Below are 12,834 nucleotides of genomic sequence, written 5' to 3'. Positions count from 1 at the left end.
TGATATTTTTAGTGCACCAAACACCAAAACAAATTCCTTGTAAGTGAAGACTTGAACGATTCTGATTCTAATTGAGAACATCTCAGAAACCTGAGATGAAATGGATGTTATGAAACTAAATAGGGACAGCAGTTAGTGAACAAATATTCTGTTAGAATCACATTTTCCTATTCTTATTGTTATTGTCGGACTCTACTCTCTTCTCTTTCTCCCCATCAGGTAAAGCACGGGCCAACCTTTATCTTGACCATTACAGGCAGGGCGGTGGCACCAAGTGTTGAATTCTCCTTTACTAAATACAGCTTTGGCAAGTGCTTTCTGTATTCACCAGGCATGGTGCCTGCATCCAAGTCACTAGTGATTAGCAACAAAGGTGACAGGGACATCAGGTAGGTGTGCGTTATTCTCCCTGTGTTGGACCAATTCACTCCGCTGCATAATGGAACGTCCAAAATGCTTGTTCTTCTTCAACAGTGTCCAGTGTCAGTTCAGTAACACCTTCTACTTGGAGATCGGCTTCCAACAAGATGTTCTGTCCCCTGGTAGTGTGAAGGAAATACCCATCACCTTCTTTCCCCGTGAGGCCAGCCGTTACCATGAAAAAATCACCTTCATCTTAAACAGCTGTGTTAAAAAACTTGTGGACATACGGGGGCAAGGCATTGAAATGAAGGTGAGAAAGAGGAGTGTGTGCTTTTTGTCCTTCTGTCATCAAAATTACATGAACTACCACCCATTTAGACAAGAAAGATGCCATCCCAAAAATCCCCTTGATACACAAAAATGTGAAACATTTAATTGAATATGCCTATAGGTATGTATTTCATAGGTTTCATAAAAGGAACAGAATAAAATAAGTTTTGTTTTTGAAAAACAGAGTTTTACATACTTTACTTACTGTACCGTCCTATGACCCATGCCACCAGTCCATAATGTATAATGTATCTATCTAAGCATCAATCAATACTGCCCGTGTGTCCCTCCCACCTTCTTTGCCCTCACTAGCTGGACGTGGAGGATCCTAAGCATAGGAGGGTGAAACTGGGATCTTTGCTGGTGGGTCAGAAAGTGAAAAAAGTGGTGACCTTGGTCAACCACAGCCTTTCAGATCTTTGCCTCTCTCTACTGCTCAATGCAAACCCACAGGTACACCCCCCACTCCAACACACACACACACACACACACACACTAAACAGGGATCCTGCAACAGGGAACATGCTAGCTCATACGTGTAACAATTTCTCTCTCTCCTCTCTTCTATCCTCTACTTTTTTGGTACTAGGATCTGTCATTCAGTCCAGGTGAGCTGAACCTGAAAGCCAGGGGTGGTTCATGTAATGTTCATATCCAGTTCTCACCTCAACAGCCTGTGGCTAACTTCACGACTGAGCTGCAGGCAACGTCTGCAGGACTGGTACGACCCCTGCTGACCATCCAAGGCTGCTGCCAGGTAGGCGTTGAGGATAATTTTATGTAAATTAAAAAGTACATGAAGGTGTTTTAAAATGTGTTCCAGAAATTGTATGAAATATGAAGGTCAACCAACAGTTACTAGTTCCTATTCCAACTATCCTATTCCAACTGTCAGGGTGTGGAGGTTTACCTGGACCGGGACCATCTGGCCTTTGGCGCTACAGCCTTGTGTGGCCAGGCCAGGAAGAAGATTGTGATGATGAACACTGGAGATATTGGTGCCAGGTAAGGTTTGGGTACTATAATTTATCACGTTGTTGTTTGAAGGACTCTCTGTTTGGATCCATGTTATTGTTTGCTGTTCTGTGACAACATTTCTACATAAGTATCATTGATCCCTGAAATGTAACCAGGTTCCACTGGGAAGTAGCAGGATTTCCTCCGGAGTTGTCCATAGTGCCGGTGAAGGGCTATATCTGTCCAGGCAGGGAGGTTCCTTTTGAAGTCACATTTGCCCCTGTGGAGCCGAGTAATGACACCAGATATGAAATCCTGTCTTGCCATGTTGAGCACGCCTCCTCGCCCATTACGCTCACTGTGACAGGCTCCTGCATTGTAGCATCCACGACCAAAGAGGTTTGATCAACGCACTTCTATTGTTCATGTAAAACACACACACACATATATATTTCTGTATTGTATATACATATATATTAGATTACATACATTATTTTAAATGACAGGAAGTGCATTTTCAATGACAGGAAGGCATTGGAAAATTACATCTTAGTTAAGTATTTGACGACTGATGTGATACAAGCAGGTGTAGCCACACTAGCAAAACAAATGGCTGTGTTGTGGTTAGTTACCAGTATTAAGGAATGCCTGCAATTTACACAGACACTACCAGCAAAAATTATGCTTATTCCAGTAAAGTCTATCTTGTGATCTCACTTTCCTTTGAAGAAAATTGAAAAGTTGCTCAAGAAGCTCATTTAAGTAATAACATTTCCTGAATTTCCTCTTTCTGCTGTATTTAATATACTGTAATTCTGGGGCCATGTGGGTTCTCACTTTAGAAGTAATTAAGTGATTAAATGACTGATGATTCAAAGCCAGTGTTTCTTCTCTCTATCATTCTGTAGGTGAACTCATAATTGTGTTGTTTATTTTTACGATCGATTGCTTAAGTGCTGTTCTCTTTCTGGGTCCAGGTGGTGAATTTTGTTTGCCCAGTTCGTGGTTCACACATGCAGAGTCTGACTGTGGTCAACCCCACAAACCAGCACTGTACCATTACACCTGTCTTTGAGGGGGAGCAGTGGAGTGCTGTGCCCTCCTTAATCCTTGATTCCCTCGAAAACAAGACATACGACATCACTTACCAACCACTGACCATGACTGCACAGGGCAAAAAACACCAGGTAGAGGAGGACTAACATTTCATAACCACAATGTCTATTAACTCATTGTCATTCATCAGTTTGATCCTTAGTCCTCCACCTAGATCCCTGTCCTCCTTTCACACTACCTTATGTTCCCTTCCTCAGTGGCATCAGATATTGACCTGTCCTGTTTCTCCTCGACCTTTGTTCAGGGATCGGTCTTTTTCCCCTTCCCAGATGGCACAAGCTTGCTGTACTCCCTGCAGGGAACTGCTGAGCCTCCTAAAGTGGAAGACACTATTTTACGTGAACTGCCTGCCAAGACCCACCACACAGAGCTGCTGTCTGTACATAACTGGCTCAGCAAACAGCAGAGGTGCCAACACCATCACTCCCATCACATCCTGTTCACTATTCTGATTTTGACTGAAATCTATTCCAAATAACAGTGTTACATGTTGACCTTATACCTGGTACCGTACAGCCTGTATTGAAAGAGTTTTGTTTACAAGACAATAAGCTTGACTGAATGAAGGTAAACCAAAAGGTAAATTCCCAATGCTAAAAGTGCAGGGCTGCTGAGATGGAATGAGAAGAGATTAGAAGGACAGTGGAGTAATGAGAATTTCCATATACCAGGTTTCGTGTGGTGATAGAGATCCTGAAGCCTGAGAGGCCAGATGCTACAGTGTCCCTCAAGGGTCTAGAATACATTGATGTCCCTTCCTTGGCCAAAAGAGACTACAAGATCAATATTCATACATTCAGAGAGGGCCAGGTTATCGCAAAGGTTTGGTCTCACACATACATGCTCAAGTGCACACACCAATGAACAACTTCGATCCCTACACAGTGTAACAAGATTTTACACATAAAAAGTCACAGGATTGCTTCACATAGGTAGGATTTATAGCAATGTTATATGGGATTGTACTGCTTTGTACAGGTGTATTCTAAAAACTAACCACTTATTGTATTTCTCCACCTTGACCTTACGTCCTTAGGTCACATTCCAAAATGAGGCATCTGGAGAGTACTTATTTTACCAGGTCACCTTCAAGATGACACCACCAGACATCCTGTCCACCATTGAGCTGGTGACTGTTGTCCGCCAGGTGGCTTCAGCCAGTGTGCAATTGGAGAACCCCCTGAACATGCCCATCTCTCTCACTTCTGAGTGTAAATGCCCCGACATCATTCTCCCATCTCAGTACACTGTGCCAGGACAGTCCAAAGTAGGTACCAAGTACTTGTCTTGACACAATGTAACCCTTTTGTGCCCAAGGTAGCAGAACTATCATTTCACATATGCTGTGTGTCCTTTCTCTAGGGTGTACTCAGCTTTGAGTACCAGCCCCTTCATGCAGGCGAGTCAACAGCCCGGCTGAGTATGCATTGTAATGAGCTGGGCTACTTTCACTACGAGCTGCTCCTTAAAGTCGTGCCCCCACCACAAGAGAAACCTGTGTACTTCCAAACTCCTCTGGGCAGCAGCCACTCTAATATTGTCAAGTTCATCAACTATTCCCGCAGCAAGACTGAGTACTTCTGCAAGGTAACCCTCTCACTGACTAGAACACTAGAAAAGATAGTTAAAGATCAGTCAACCTCTAAATGAATCGATCAGATTTTGTCAAATTATTGAAAACATAGGTACACGTACTGGTTGTGCTGGATGATTCAGGTTATCTTTACAACTATAATTGGGGATTGCATGTGTGGGCACAGGTTTTCATTTGGATCAACCTCGAAACTTAGCAGAAACATTGTTCAGGGGTACGGCATGTATAGAGGGTGCTTTTCATTTCCTTGGTGAAATATCAGGGGGAGGATGTCATGGGAGGGTTGGCAACAAAAGGTAGAAATGTTCATATGGCGCTAATAAGCGTTGGGGCAGGTGGGGAGGAAGAACAGTCAGGTAATGAATAGCTATTGTGTATATTTAAAGTTTAATATGTTAATTAATATAAAGCACATCTCTCTCTCTCTCTCTCTCTCTCTCTCTCTCTCTCTCTCTCTCTCTCTCTCTCTCTCTCTCTAGTTGGATTGCTCAGACTTCATTGTAGAAAAGAGCATTGTCACCCCTCCAGGTTCCCCCCCTGGTCTAGAGACCCAAGTAGAGGTTTGTTTTGAACCCCACCAGCTGGGGCAGGTGAGGGGCCAGCTCACCTTATCCTCTGCAGTTGGTGGTGACTATATATTCTCCTTGTATGGGACCTGCCTCCCTCCCAAACCCCAAGGCCCTTTCAGCATCAGGACTGGCCGCAATATCTCCATCCCCTTCAAGAATGTCTTCCTGCAGACTACTGCTTTCTCTTTTCAGGTAAGGACCAATGGGATTTGGCTCATACACCATTCATGCACACAAATCTTAGACCCAAGACGCAGAGAAATAACCAGATCAAGGAATGAAGAAAAAGCTGAAAAATATATTTTTGGAGTGTAACAGTGTAGTTTGTTCTACGCCAGTCAGTATAATGAAAAATTAAATTTAGCTTGGAACTATTTACTACAGTGATACAGTTTAGGTTTGATTATTAGAGTAGATTTGATGATTCCTGCCTATTCTGTACTTGATGTCTTGTCGGTAAATGACCCGAAGTAACCCCTTGCTTACCCCATTAGGTGGACAATCCCTGTTTCATAGTCAAAGCAGTGGACAACATCCAATCCAAAAAGACCTGCACCATGCTGGTGACATTTGAAGCCCCTTCCACAGACTCTCAGGGGCCATGGTTTGGCAAAGTTATCATCTCCAGTCAGTGCTCAGTGGGACACAGCAAGTCCTTCTCCTGGGTCTATTATCTGAAGGGCTTCCGCTCTGAAACAAGCCAGAAGGAGAGCACAGCTTAGATACAGGAAAAACACACACACACACACACACACACACCTGGGAGTACAGTGACACAAACATGATCAGATGCTAAAATAAAAGTACCATTTAGACTCGAGTTACAAAATGAACTTGTTCTCTAGGCTTTAGTTACACATGTCTACTTATTTTATGGATTAACTCCATAAGTACACTGTTGATGCCAAAGTTCAAGTCAAAGTTGCTCTGTGTTTTATGTAAGTAGAGTAGTTATTAAAATGTTTGTTTAATGAGTCATTGAATAAATGTTTTTCCTCAGGATAGTATACTGTCTGAAGTGTCACTACACACTCTTTTCCACATGGGGGCAATCATGGCAAGGGATTTCACCGTGTGCATTGTGCGCACAGGATTTCATCCTTGTATTGTGCGCACACACACAGGTGGACCCCCAGTTCTATAGACATTCTTCTTTCTGCAGGAGAAAATCCTCTGATCCACACCTGGCCCTCCCCCTCCTTCCATGGGGACACAGCAAGCCTCAGGTTCTAAACAATCAGCTGGGCTGTGGTAGTAGTAGTCAGGGGGCCAAAACTGATATTAAAACTTTGTCAGACACTTTTTTGTCCATTTTAACACTATATTCTTAAAAGTGGTAAAATCAAAAGAAGTGCTACTCTTTCTTCCATGTTACCTCCTGTAAATTTGGGCAAATGTGCAATATAATCCAATTTATGTGCAAGTATGATCTTTAAAAAATATTAATCAATAAATACCACAAGAGTATCACACCACAAGGGGCACTCTTGTGTCAGCACAGCTGTGATTTGGCATGAGGCAGCAGATCCAGTGAAGAAGATGATCACAGCAGGCGTCAACAGTCTGAACAAAACTTTATAAATTTCTCACCTTTCGTCTATTTGTCTACAAAAACATTTACCTCAAGATTCTACCATCAAATGTTGCCAGAAACAGGTAGGCTTTCCAACTAGCTATAATATCCCAGACAGATAGCTAGGCTAATGAACTTTCATATCTCCTAGCCTATTACTAATAGGTAAATTAATTTTTGTGCAGATGTGTAATGGAAATATTATGTTTATAATTTATTTGCTGAACAGCAGTCTATTTTACAGTCTGCTAGCTAAACGTGTTAACCAGTTCGTTAGATAGCCAAGCACTCAGCTCATGTCAGATGACATTGTAGTGATCCACTCAGAAACCAATCAGACTAGTGTAGTGAAACATTTCTTTGCCTTTCAGATGAGCTAACATGGATCCAGAGGGAGCTGTAAGCCTAGGGTCCAAAGAAAAACAAATAGTAAGAGGGAAAAATCTTTCATTTGTCAAGACAAATATGGGAAATACAGCTACCAAGGAAACAGGAAACCAAGATAAAGCCCTAGGAAATCCTTCTGAGAATGGGCTAAAGTGTGTTAGATTGAGAGCAAATGAACGGGCAAAATTAAAGTGCATGACATTAAAATGTCAAATGAGATTCTGAATGGTCTGTTGGCATTTCATCCATCACTGAATGTGACACTACCAGTCAGTTCACTGGAATAGGAAAAAGGACAGCGTGGAAAGTGTCCCAGCAGTGCCCTCGTCTTCTCCACAACTTTGGTGAGGATGAAGTACCAAGTCCAGCTATTCTATCCTCAGCTGAAGAGTTTGTCTGCAAACTTTATGATCCAAAAACAACCAGCACTTCAATCCATGAAGTTTGCTGTGCCCTGTTTCGGAAAGTGAAAGCCAATACTTTACCACCAACTCAGGATGCCTTGTCTCTGCACCTCATGCGGGCCCATGATCAAACAAAGGTTGGAAACAGTCACTAGTGACCCATCCACAGTTGCCCTCACCAACCAGTTGTGGTTGGCACATGAAGGATGGAATGCTCGTCCCACAGCTTTTAACCCAAGAACCTGTACAGGCCAGATGCTTGGAGCTGACAATCTGTGGACGCAAGGAGAGTGGAAGTCAATGCATTACCAGGCTGTGTCGATGTCGAAAAAGTGGAATATTTTGCAGAGGGGCATGTGGGTGTGCCTGTGCAGCTTGGTGCAAGAATACTCAGGTACTCACATCATTATTGAGTGTTGCCCCATTATATGCAACTGTATTGTTTCAGATTATTTGGCATGATAGTTTTTCGTGTTTTGTATCCCATAGATAGGGGTACTGATTGGTTCTTGGATACTATGTTATGCTGTGCTTCCAAGCTGATATGTACTTTGAAAACTGGTTCTCTATAGGCGGGGATGATTTTTTTTCTTGTTCTAGTTCTGTTTTCTCTTAAACTGTACAGTAAATGTTCATTCTTTATGTATATGGTCCTTGTGATTGTGGAGATAATCAACATGTATAGCTGGCATGTTGTGTTGAGCAGCAAACCTAAAAATTGGCCTAAAATTGCTTGTAAAAGTCACAAAAATATTTTTCCAGCCTGACAACCACCCTAATAGCTTACCTATGGGTGTCTTCTAACTAAAAAAAATAGGGTGACAGCTTGTACCAAAACATGCCCGCAAAAGTCTTAACGGAAGGCCTTTTCAGAATTGGCCCCCTGACTATAGAAGAGAAATTTGTAATTTACTTTGTGTGTTTGGTGTCTTTCATTCTAGATAAACTTAAACTCAGCTTCCACGCCAAAAATGATATACAGCTGGTGCACATTGTTATTGTAATGAAATAATTACAGATAAAACAAATTAAAATATTTACAAAAAAAGAGACAGACCGTAGTGGTAGAGTGGGTGGGTGTGTTTTGGGGTGTATCCTGTGATGTAAGGGGGGAGGACCCCTCTCTCCACCATGGCACTGCATGAGCGCTACGCAGCAAAGGATCAGCAGGTAGTGTACTACTGTATGGAGTCCACAAACTACTTAACAAAGAACAAGCCAAACTTCGGGCAGCGCAGTCCGGAAACAGCGGCGGAATCGACGGCCTCGTCCGCTGGATCGTCACCAAAATGAGCGACAACCAGAACATTTCCAGTCGGGAGTACGCATCCAGCAAGGATAAGCAGTTCTTCGCCTCTGAATCGCAAAAAGGTATCTCCGTTATATTGGATGTAAGTATACAGACCCACCTGGGTGCTGAAGGGAAGTAGTCACCCCGATTCTTTGACAGGTCGGGTGGGTGGGAGGGTGCGAGTGAGAGACGGAAACAAGTGAGCAGCGCCGGTGCAGTGCGCATTTACGCTCAGAGAACAGTCCGGGAAATCTGCGGGGCTGGAGTTTGGGGTCTCCAACGATTTGACGATTGGCATCAAGCAGTGGGCCATCATTTTAAACGTCAACAAGTTTGCCCTGAATATGGCAATGATGTTACACTTTACGACAACGTTACAGTACATGTTCCATATCTGCCCAGCGTGCTCGGCGGCTCAACGTGCCTCAATTATTGTCATACATATTTCATACATTCACGGAATACTTTCACGGAATTAGCATAACAATTCCACATTGAATACGTAAATGTGTTTAAATTTGAAATACGTTTCTTCGTCGTGTGCGAGCCGCGTGATTATATATCGATGTTTACGCGCACTTCTTCATCTTACCTTTGGCGCATCCGTGTGCTGTTTTTAGCTTGGAGAGAACGTCCAAACTTGAAATTTCCCACAATGGTACGGTAAACGTGCTGGTAGTGTGTAGTCAGAGTTTGAAGTTTGGGCTAAAACTGCTAGAATTGTCGTTTCATATCTGTAACACAGCCGCCAAACGCAAGTCTATCACTGTACGTGTGAAAAGTTCGCCTTTAGCCAGCAGGTGCTGTACATATTCTCCTGCTATCTGAGTGTGTTCCGTATGGCGTCATGGCGTTGTTTGATTACGAACAATACGAAGCACTGGTCACAACCAGCACAGACAATACTTGAGGGCGTAGAAACGGGAACGCGATTTATGATTAAGCGAGTAAAGCTTCTTCCATAGAAACATGCGCATTAACTGTTAGTAACACTCTCGTACGAAGGCTGTAAACATGGTTAAAAAAAGTGACTCGCGATGCTCTCTGACGCCAGATAAGATATGTGACGCCAGCTATAGTCTTTATTAATATGAGAGCGCCACTAATAGTCATGAGCACATTCTTGTTTCTGCTCGGACCTATAGCATAACTTTAGCGATCTTCGTTTAAAAGAAAGCTGCGTCTACGCTGTATAATGGTATAGAAAAGTCTGAATACATTTGAATCACTTTTTTGGACAGAATGAGCAGGACAGGACAGAAATAGCACGAGCACTGTATATTGTGTTATTTCAGAAAATAACATTTTAGCAATGTGATTGTCTGACTATGTATATGTTTGTTTGTTTTGTCAGTTGTCTTTGGTGGATATGGACCAGGCTCTTTTCCAGCCTCACCCATCCGAGCTGATATTTCAGAACTTCACTCCTCCACAAACATACAAATTACCTCTTGTCCTTTTTAACAACGACAAGGTGTGTGAATGATCTACAGCAGGTCTACCTGATAGTTCAAGAACAAATGTGACACACAACTGTGACAACTGTGTGTACCTGGCTCTGTTTTTTACAGTCTGCAAGTTAGTGAAGTGAGTGTGTGTGATTTTGTCCAGGTTTCACGGCATGTGAAGGTGGAGCAGAAGGACTCGCAGTATTTCCATGTGGTGGGTCCAGAAGATACAGGTTGCAGGGTTGCACCAGGAATGACTGCCACCTTCACTGTTTTCTTCACCCCACTCGAGAAAAAGGTAGTGGAGGCAGATAAATGTCCTCTCAATATAATCAGAATTCGAATGTTGATGCACAATGACAAAAAATGCAAGGGATTGCATTTTTGACATGAATTTCAGGTCAGTCAGTTTGCAACCAGTGAAAGAGTATCAATTTCATATTTTGTAAACAACCAAGACAACCGAAACAAGAACCATGAGACTGATAACCTGCGGACCCCCATGTCCACATATGTGTGCACAATACTGGTATGTGTTAGCCTGATACCGGTGGTGGGTCGTGGAAGTATTAGATCAGTCAGTGATGGCAAGAATTTATATTGCATGGTCATATTTTGATCGTCAATCTGTCTTTGGTGTACAGACGAGTTGTAGGGCAGTCAAGACAGCAAACGGCTCAGGCATTACATTACACAAGCACATCCTTATCTCTTCTCTCACTGATATATGGATAAAAGTGAAAACTGTCATGAAATGTATTAACACAGTATTTCCTGCTGATTTATTAAGTCAGGCACTCACAAGTAATATTTGAAAATTGCTAAGATTGTTTAGTTGTTCATTTATATATTTAAAAGTATAGAAGAAAAAAAAGATTTTCCATTTTTTCCCTCTAGGATTACGACTACAAACTGGTTGTGGTAACTGACAGGGGGAGGTTTGAGATCCCAGTACGTGCAATTGGGCCTCGAGCCATTCTTGACTTTCGTGGTGAGCTCTATTTTCCGGTCTGTCCAGTGAAAGCCTCCGCACAAAAGACTCAGCTCGTCCGCAACATAGGAAACAGTCAGGCCAAGTTCAAGTTACAAACACACAGGTGAAAAGATGGGCTTGTTTGCTGATTTTCAGTGATTTCATATGAAGTACTGTATTTTCTTTCACATGAGAAAGTTTTAAGCTGTCGTGTCTGTCTATTCAGCAAATCGAAAACCATTTTGAAATGTCCAATCCAGCAACCTTTCAATGTATTAACTGTCACAATATTTAACTACCACTGCTTAAAGATGTTCTTCCATTAAATAATAAATATTTTACTTATAGAATGATTTAACATTTAATTATTTATTACATAAACATGTATCACTTGAACATGTGGGTTTCCTCTGTCATTTTATAAAGATGGTTGGTAATAGTGGTATAAAGTTTCTGTGAAACATAACATATTTCAATCTGAGTTAAAAAATATTATACCCTAATGTCTGTTTGTGTTGTATGTGTGCATATTGTCACATTTTATTCCAGACCTTTCTCAGTGACGCCCGCCTTTGGGACTCTTGATGTAGGCGAGAGCATGCAGGTGACTGTGGAGTTCAACCCTATGACTGCAGGAAACCATAAACAGGACCTGCTGCTGCACTACCATACTGGTAAGGGGACCACTTTAAGAACAGAAAATTCAGGCTACCTCATAAAAATATTTATCCTAAGTAAAAATTAAAACCCCTCTGCAAAGGTCTCCAGTTTCTATTAGTGTTATGTCATCATATCTTAGCAACAATTAATAAAATGTATTGGACAAAGTTGTTGTGCCACTTGTTGGTGTGTGTATATATCCCTCTCAGAAGATTCAATACGTATCCAATCCATAAACCAGATTTTACAAGAAATATTTGAAATATTAGATTGGAAATAGCTCAACTAAAACTACAATGATTCCTCACTTTGAAGTTCACATATTTTTAAAAATCAGATATCCCTATCAACAGAATAACACGGCAAAAGAACAATTGCATTTTGTATTGTGTGGTACATTGGAATGAGATTATGTTTGAAGTGTAATTGTAGTGCTACAGTAGAGTATGATGATGCAACTCCATTCAATTCAGTAATCATCAGACAGTGACACAGTACAGGTTTTTTGTTTACTATGGCTTGTGAAATATGACCTGGTCAGATATTACCCATTTACAAATACCACATAGGTCAAATTACAGTCAAATGCAGACAAGACCAAATGTAAACAGAATGTAGCAAACTCTCTTCAGTCAGGGATACCTGCACTCTTCATCTGGCTAGTTCACACTTGTTACTGTAACTCGCAACCAAAACATGCTCAAAACTCAAACTATTTCTCACACTGTGGTATGTTAGTCAATGGCCTACAACTTTAATGTAACTTTTATCAGTCTCTCTAGTGACTGATCACAATTTCACAATATATTGTGCCGTGCAGGGTAAATGCATGTAAAGTTATTTTGTCATGCAATAAGTCTGCTACATTTTAAGCTGTCATTATTGTGCATGTGTCTGTGCTCATGTACGTACCTCCCATATTTGAATGTCTGCTGTCCAGGCGAGGATGTACACATCAGCTTGTATGGTGCTTGTGAAGAACTGAACATATATCTGGAACCTGAGTCTGTAAAGCTGAAGGACACGTACATCTCCTTGGCCAATTCACACACAGTGTCCCTCACTAACAGCAGTGATGTCACACTTCAGTATTGCTGGTCAACGTGGCCCAGCCAGCAAGACAGGTATGTAAATAAAGAATATACTATATATATACAGTATACATGTGT

At 41.8% G+C, this 12,834-nt stretch overlaps 2 protein-coding genes across 2 annotated transcripts in view; both read left to right on the top strand.

Annotated features, from left to right (window-relative positions):
• The window catches only part of LOC142991842 (hydrocephalus-inducing protein homolog), a 65,228-nt gene extending 59,409 nt beyond the window's left edge, over positions 1 to 5,819 (top strand). Inside the window, exons 84-96 of the mRNA XM_076142002.1 lie at positions 220 to 389; positions 475 to 673; positions 1,006 to 1,146; positions 1,283 to 1,450; positions 1,589 to 1,698; positions 1,827 to 2,049; positions 2,628 to 2,837; positions 3,011 to 3,174; positions 3,438 to 3,588; positions 3,803 to 4,033; positions 4,129 to 4,353; positions 4,840 to 5,121; positions 5,424 to 5,819. Of these exons, the coding sequence (XP_075998117.1) occupies positions 220 to 389; positions 475 to 673; positions 1,006 to 1,146; positions 1,283 to 1,450; positions 1,589 to 1,698; positions 1,827 to 2,049; positions 2,628 to 2,837; positions 3,011 to 3,174; positions 3,438 to 3,588; positions 3,803 to 4,033; positions 4,129 to 4,353; positions 4,840 to 5,121; positions 5,424 to 5,651 (2,502 nt within the window). The 3' untranslated portion in view covers positions 5,652 to 5,819. The remainder of the gene's footprint in view (positions 1 to 219; positions 390 to 474; positions 674 to 1,005; positions 1,147 to 1,282; positions 1,451 to 1,588; positions 1,699 to 1,826; positions 2,050 to 2,627; positions 2,838 to 3,010; positions 3,175 to 3,437; positions 3,589 to 3,802; positions 4,034 to 4,128; positions 4,354 to 4,839; positions 5,122 to 5,423) is intronic.
• Positions 5,820 to 9,431: 3,612 nt separating this feature from the next.
• Positions 9,432 to 12,834, top strand: part of LOC142991841 (hydrocephalus-inducing protein homolog) — a 58,393-nt gene continuing 54,990 nt past the window's right edge. Inside the window, exons 1-6 of the mRNA XM_076142001.1 lie at positions 9,432 to 9,467; positions 9,939 to 10,058; positions 10,196 to 10,330; positions 10,930 to 11,129; positions 11,555 to 11,679; positions 12,606 to 12,789. Coding sequence (XP_075998116.1) covers positions 9,432 to 9,467; positions 9,939 to 10,058; positions 10,196 to 10,330; positions 10,930 to 11,129; positions 11,555 to 11,679; positions 12,606 to 12,789 — 800 coding nt within the window. The remainder of the gene's footprint in view (positions 9,468 to 9,938; positions 10,059 to 10,195; positions 10,331 to 10,929; positions 11,130 to 11,554; positions 11,680 to 12,605; positions 12,790 to 12,834) is intronic.

The sequence above is a fragment of the Genypterus blacodes genome, unplaced genomic scaffold (assembly GCF_046128005.1).
Source record: "Genypterus blacodes isolate CSIRO-AG114 ecotype Tasmania unplaced genomic scaffold, CSIRO-AGI_Gbla_v1 ptg000021l_1, whole genome shotgun sequence".
NCBI lineage: Eukaryota > Metazoa > Chordata > Actinopteri > Ophidiiformes > Ophidiidae > Genypterus > Genypterus blacodes.
The sequence above is the reverse complement of the archived record's forward strand: the minus strand, read 5'-3'. Positions and strand labels throughout refer to the sequence as shown.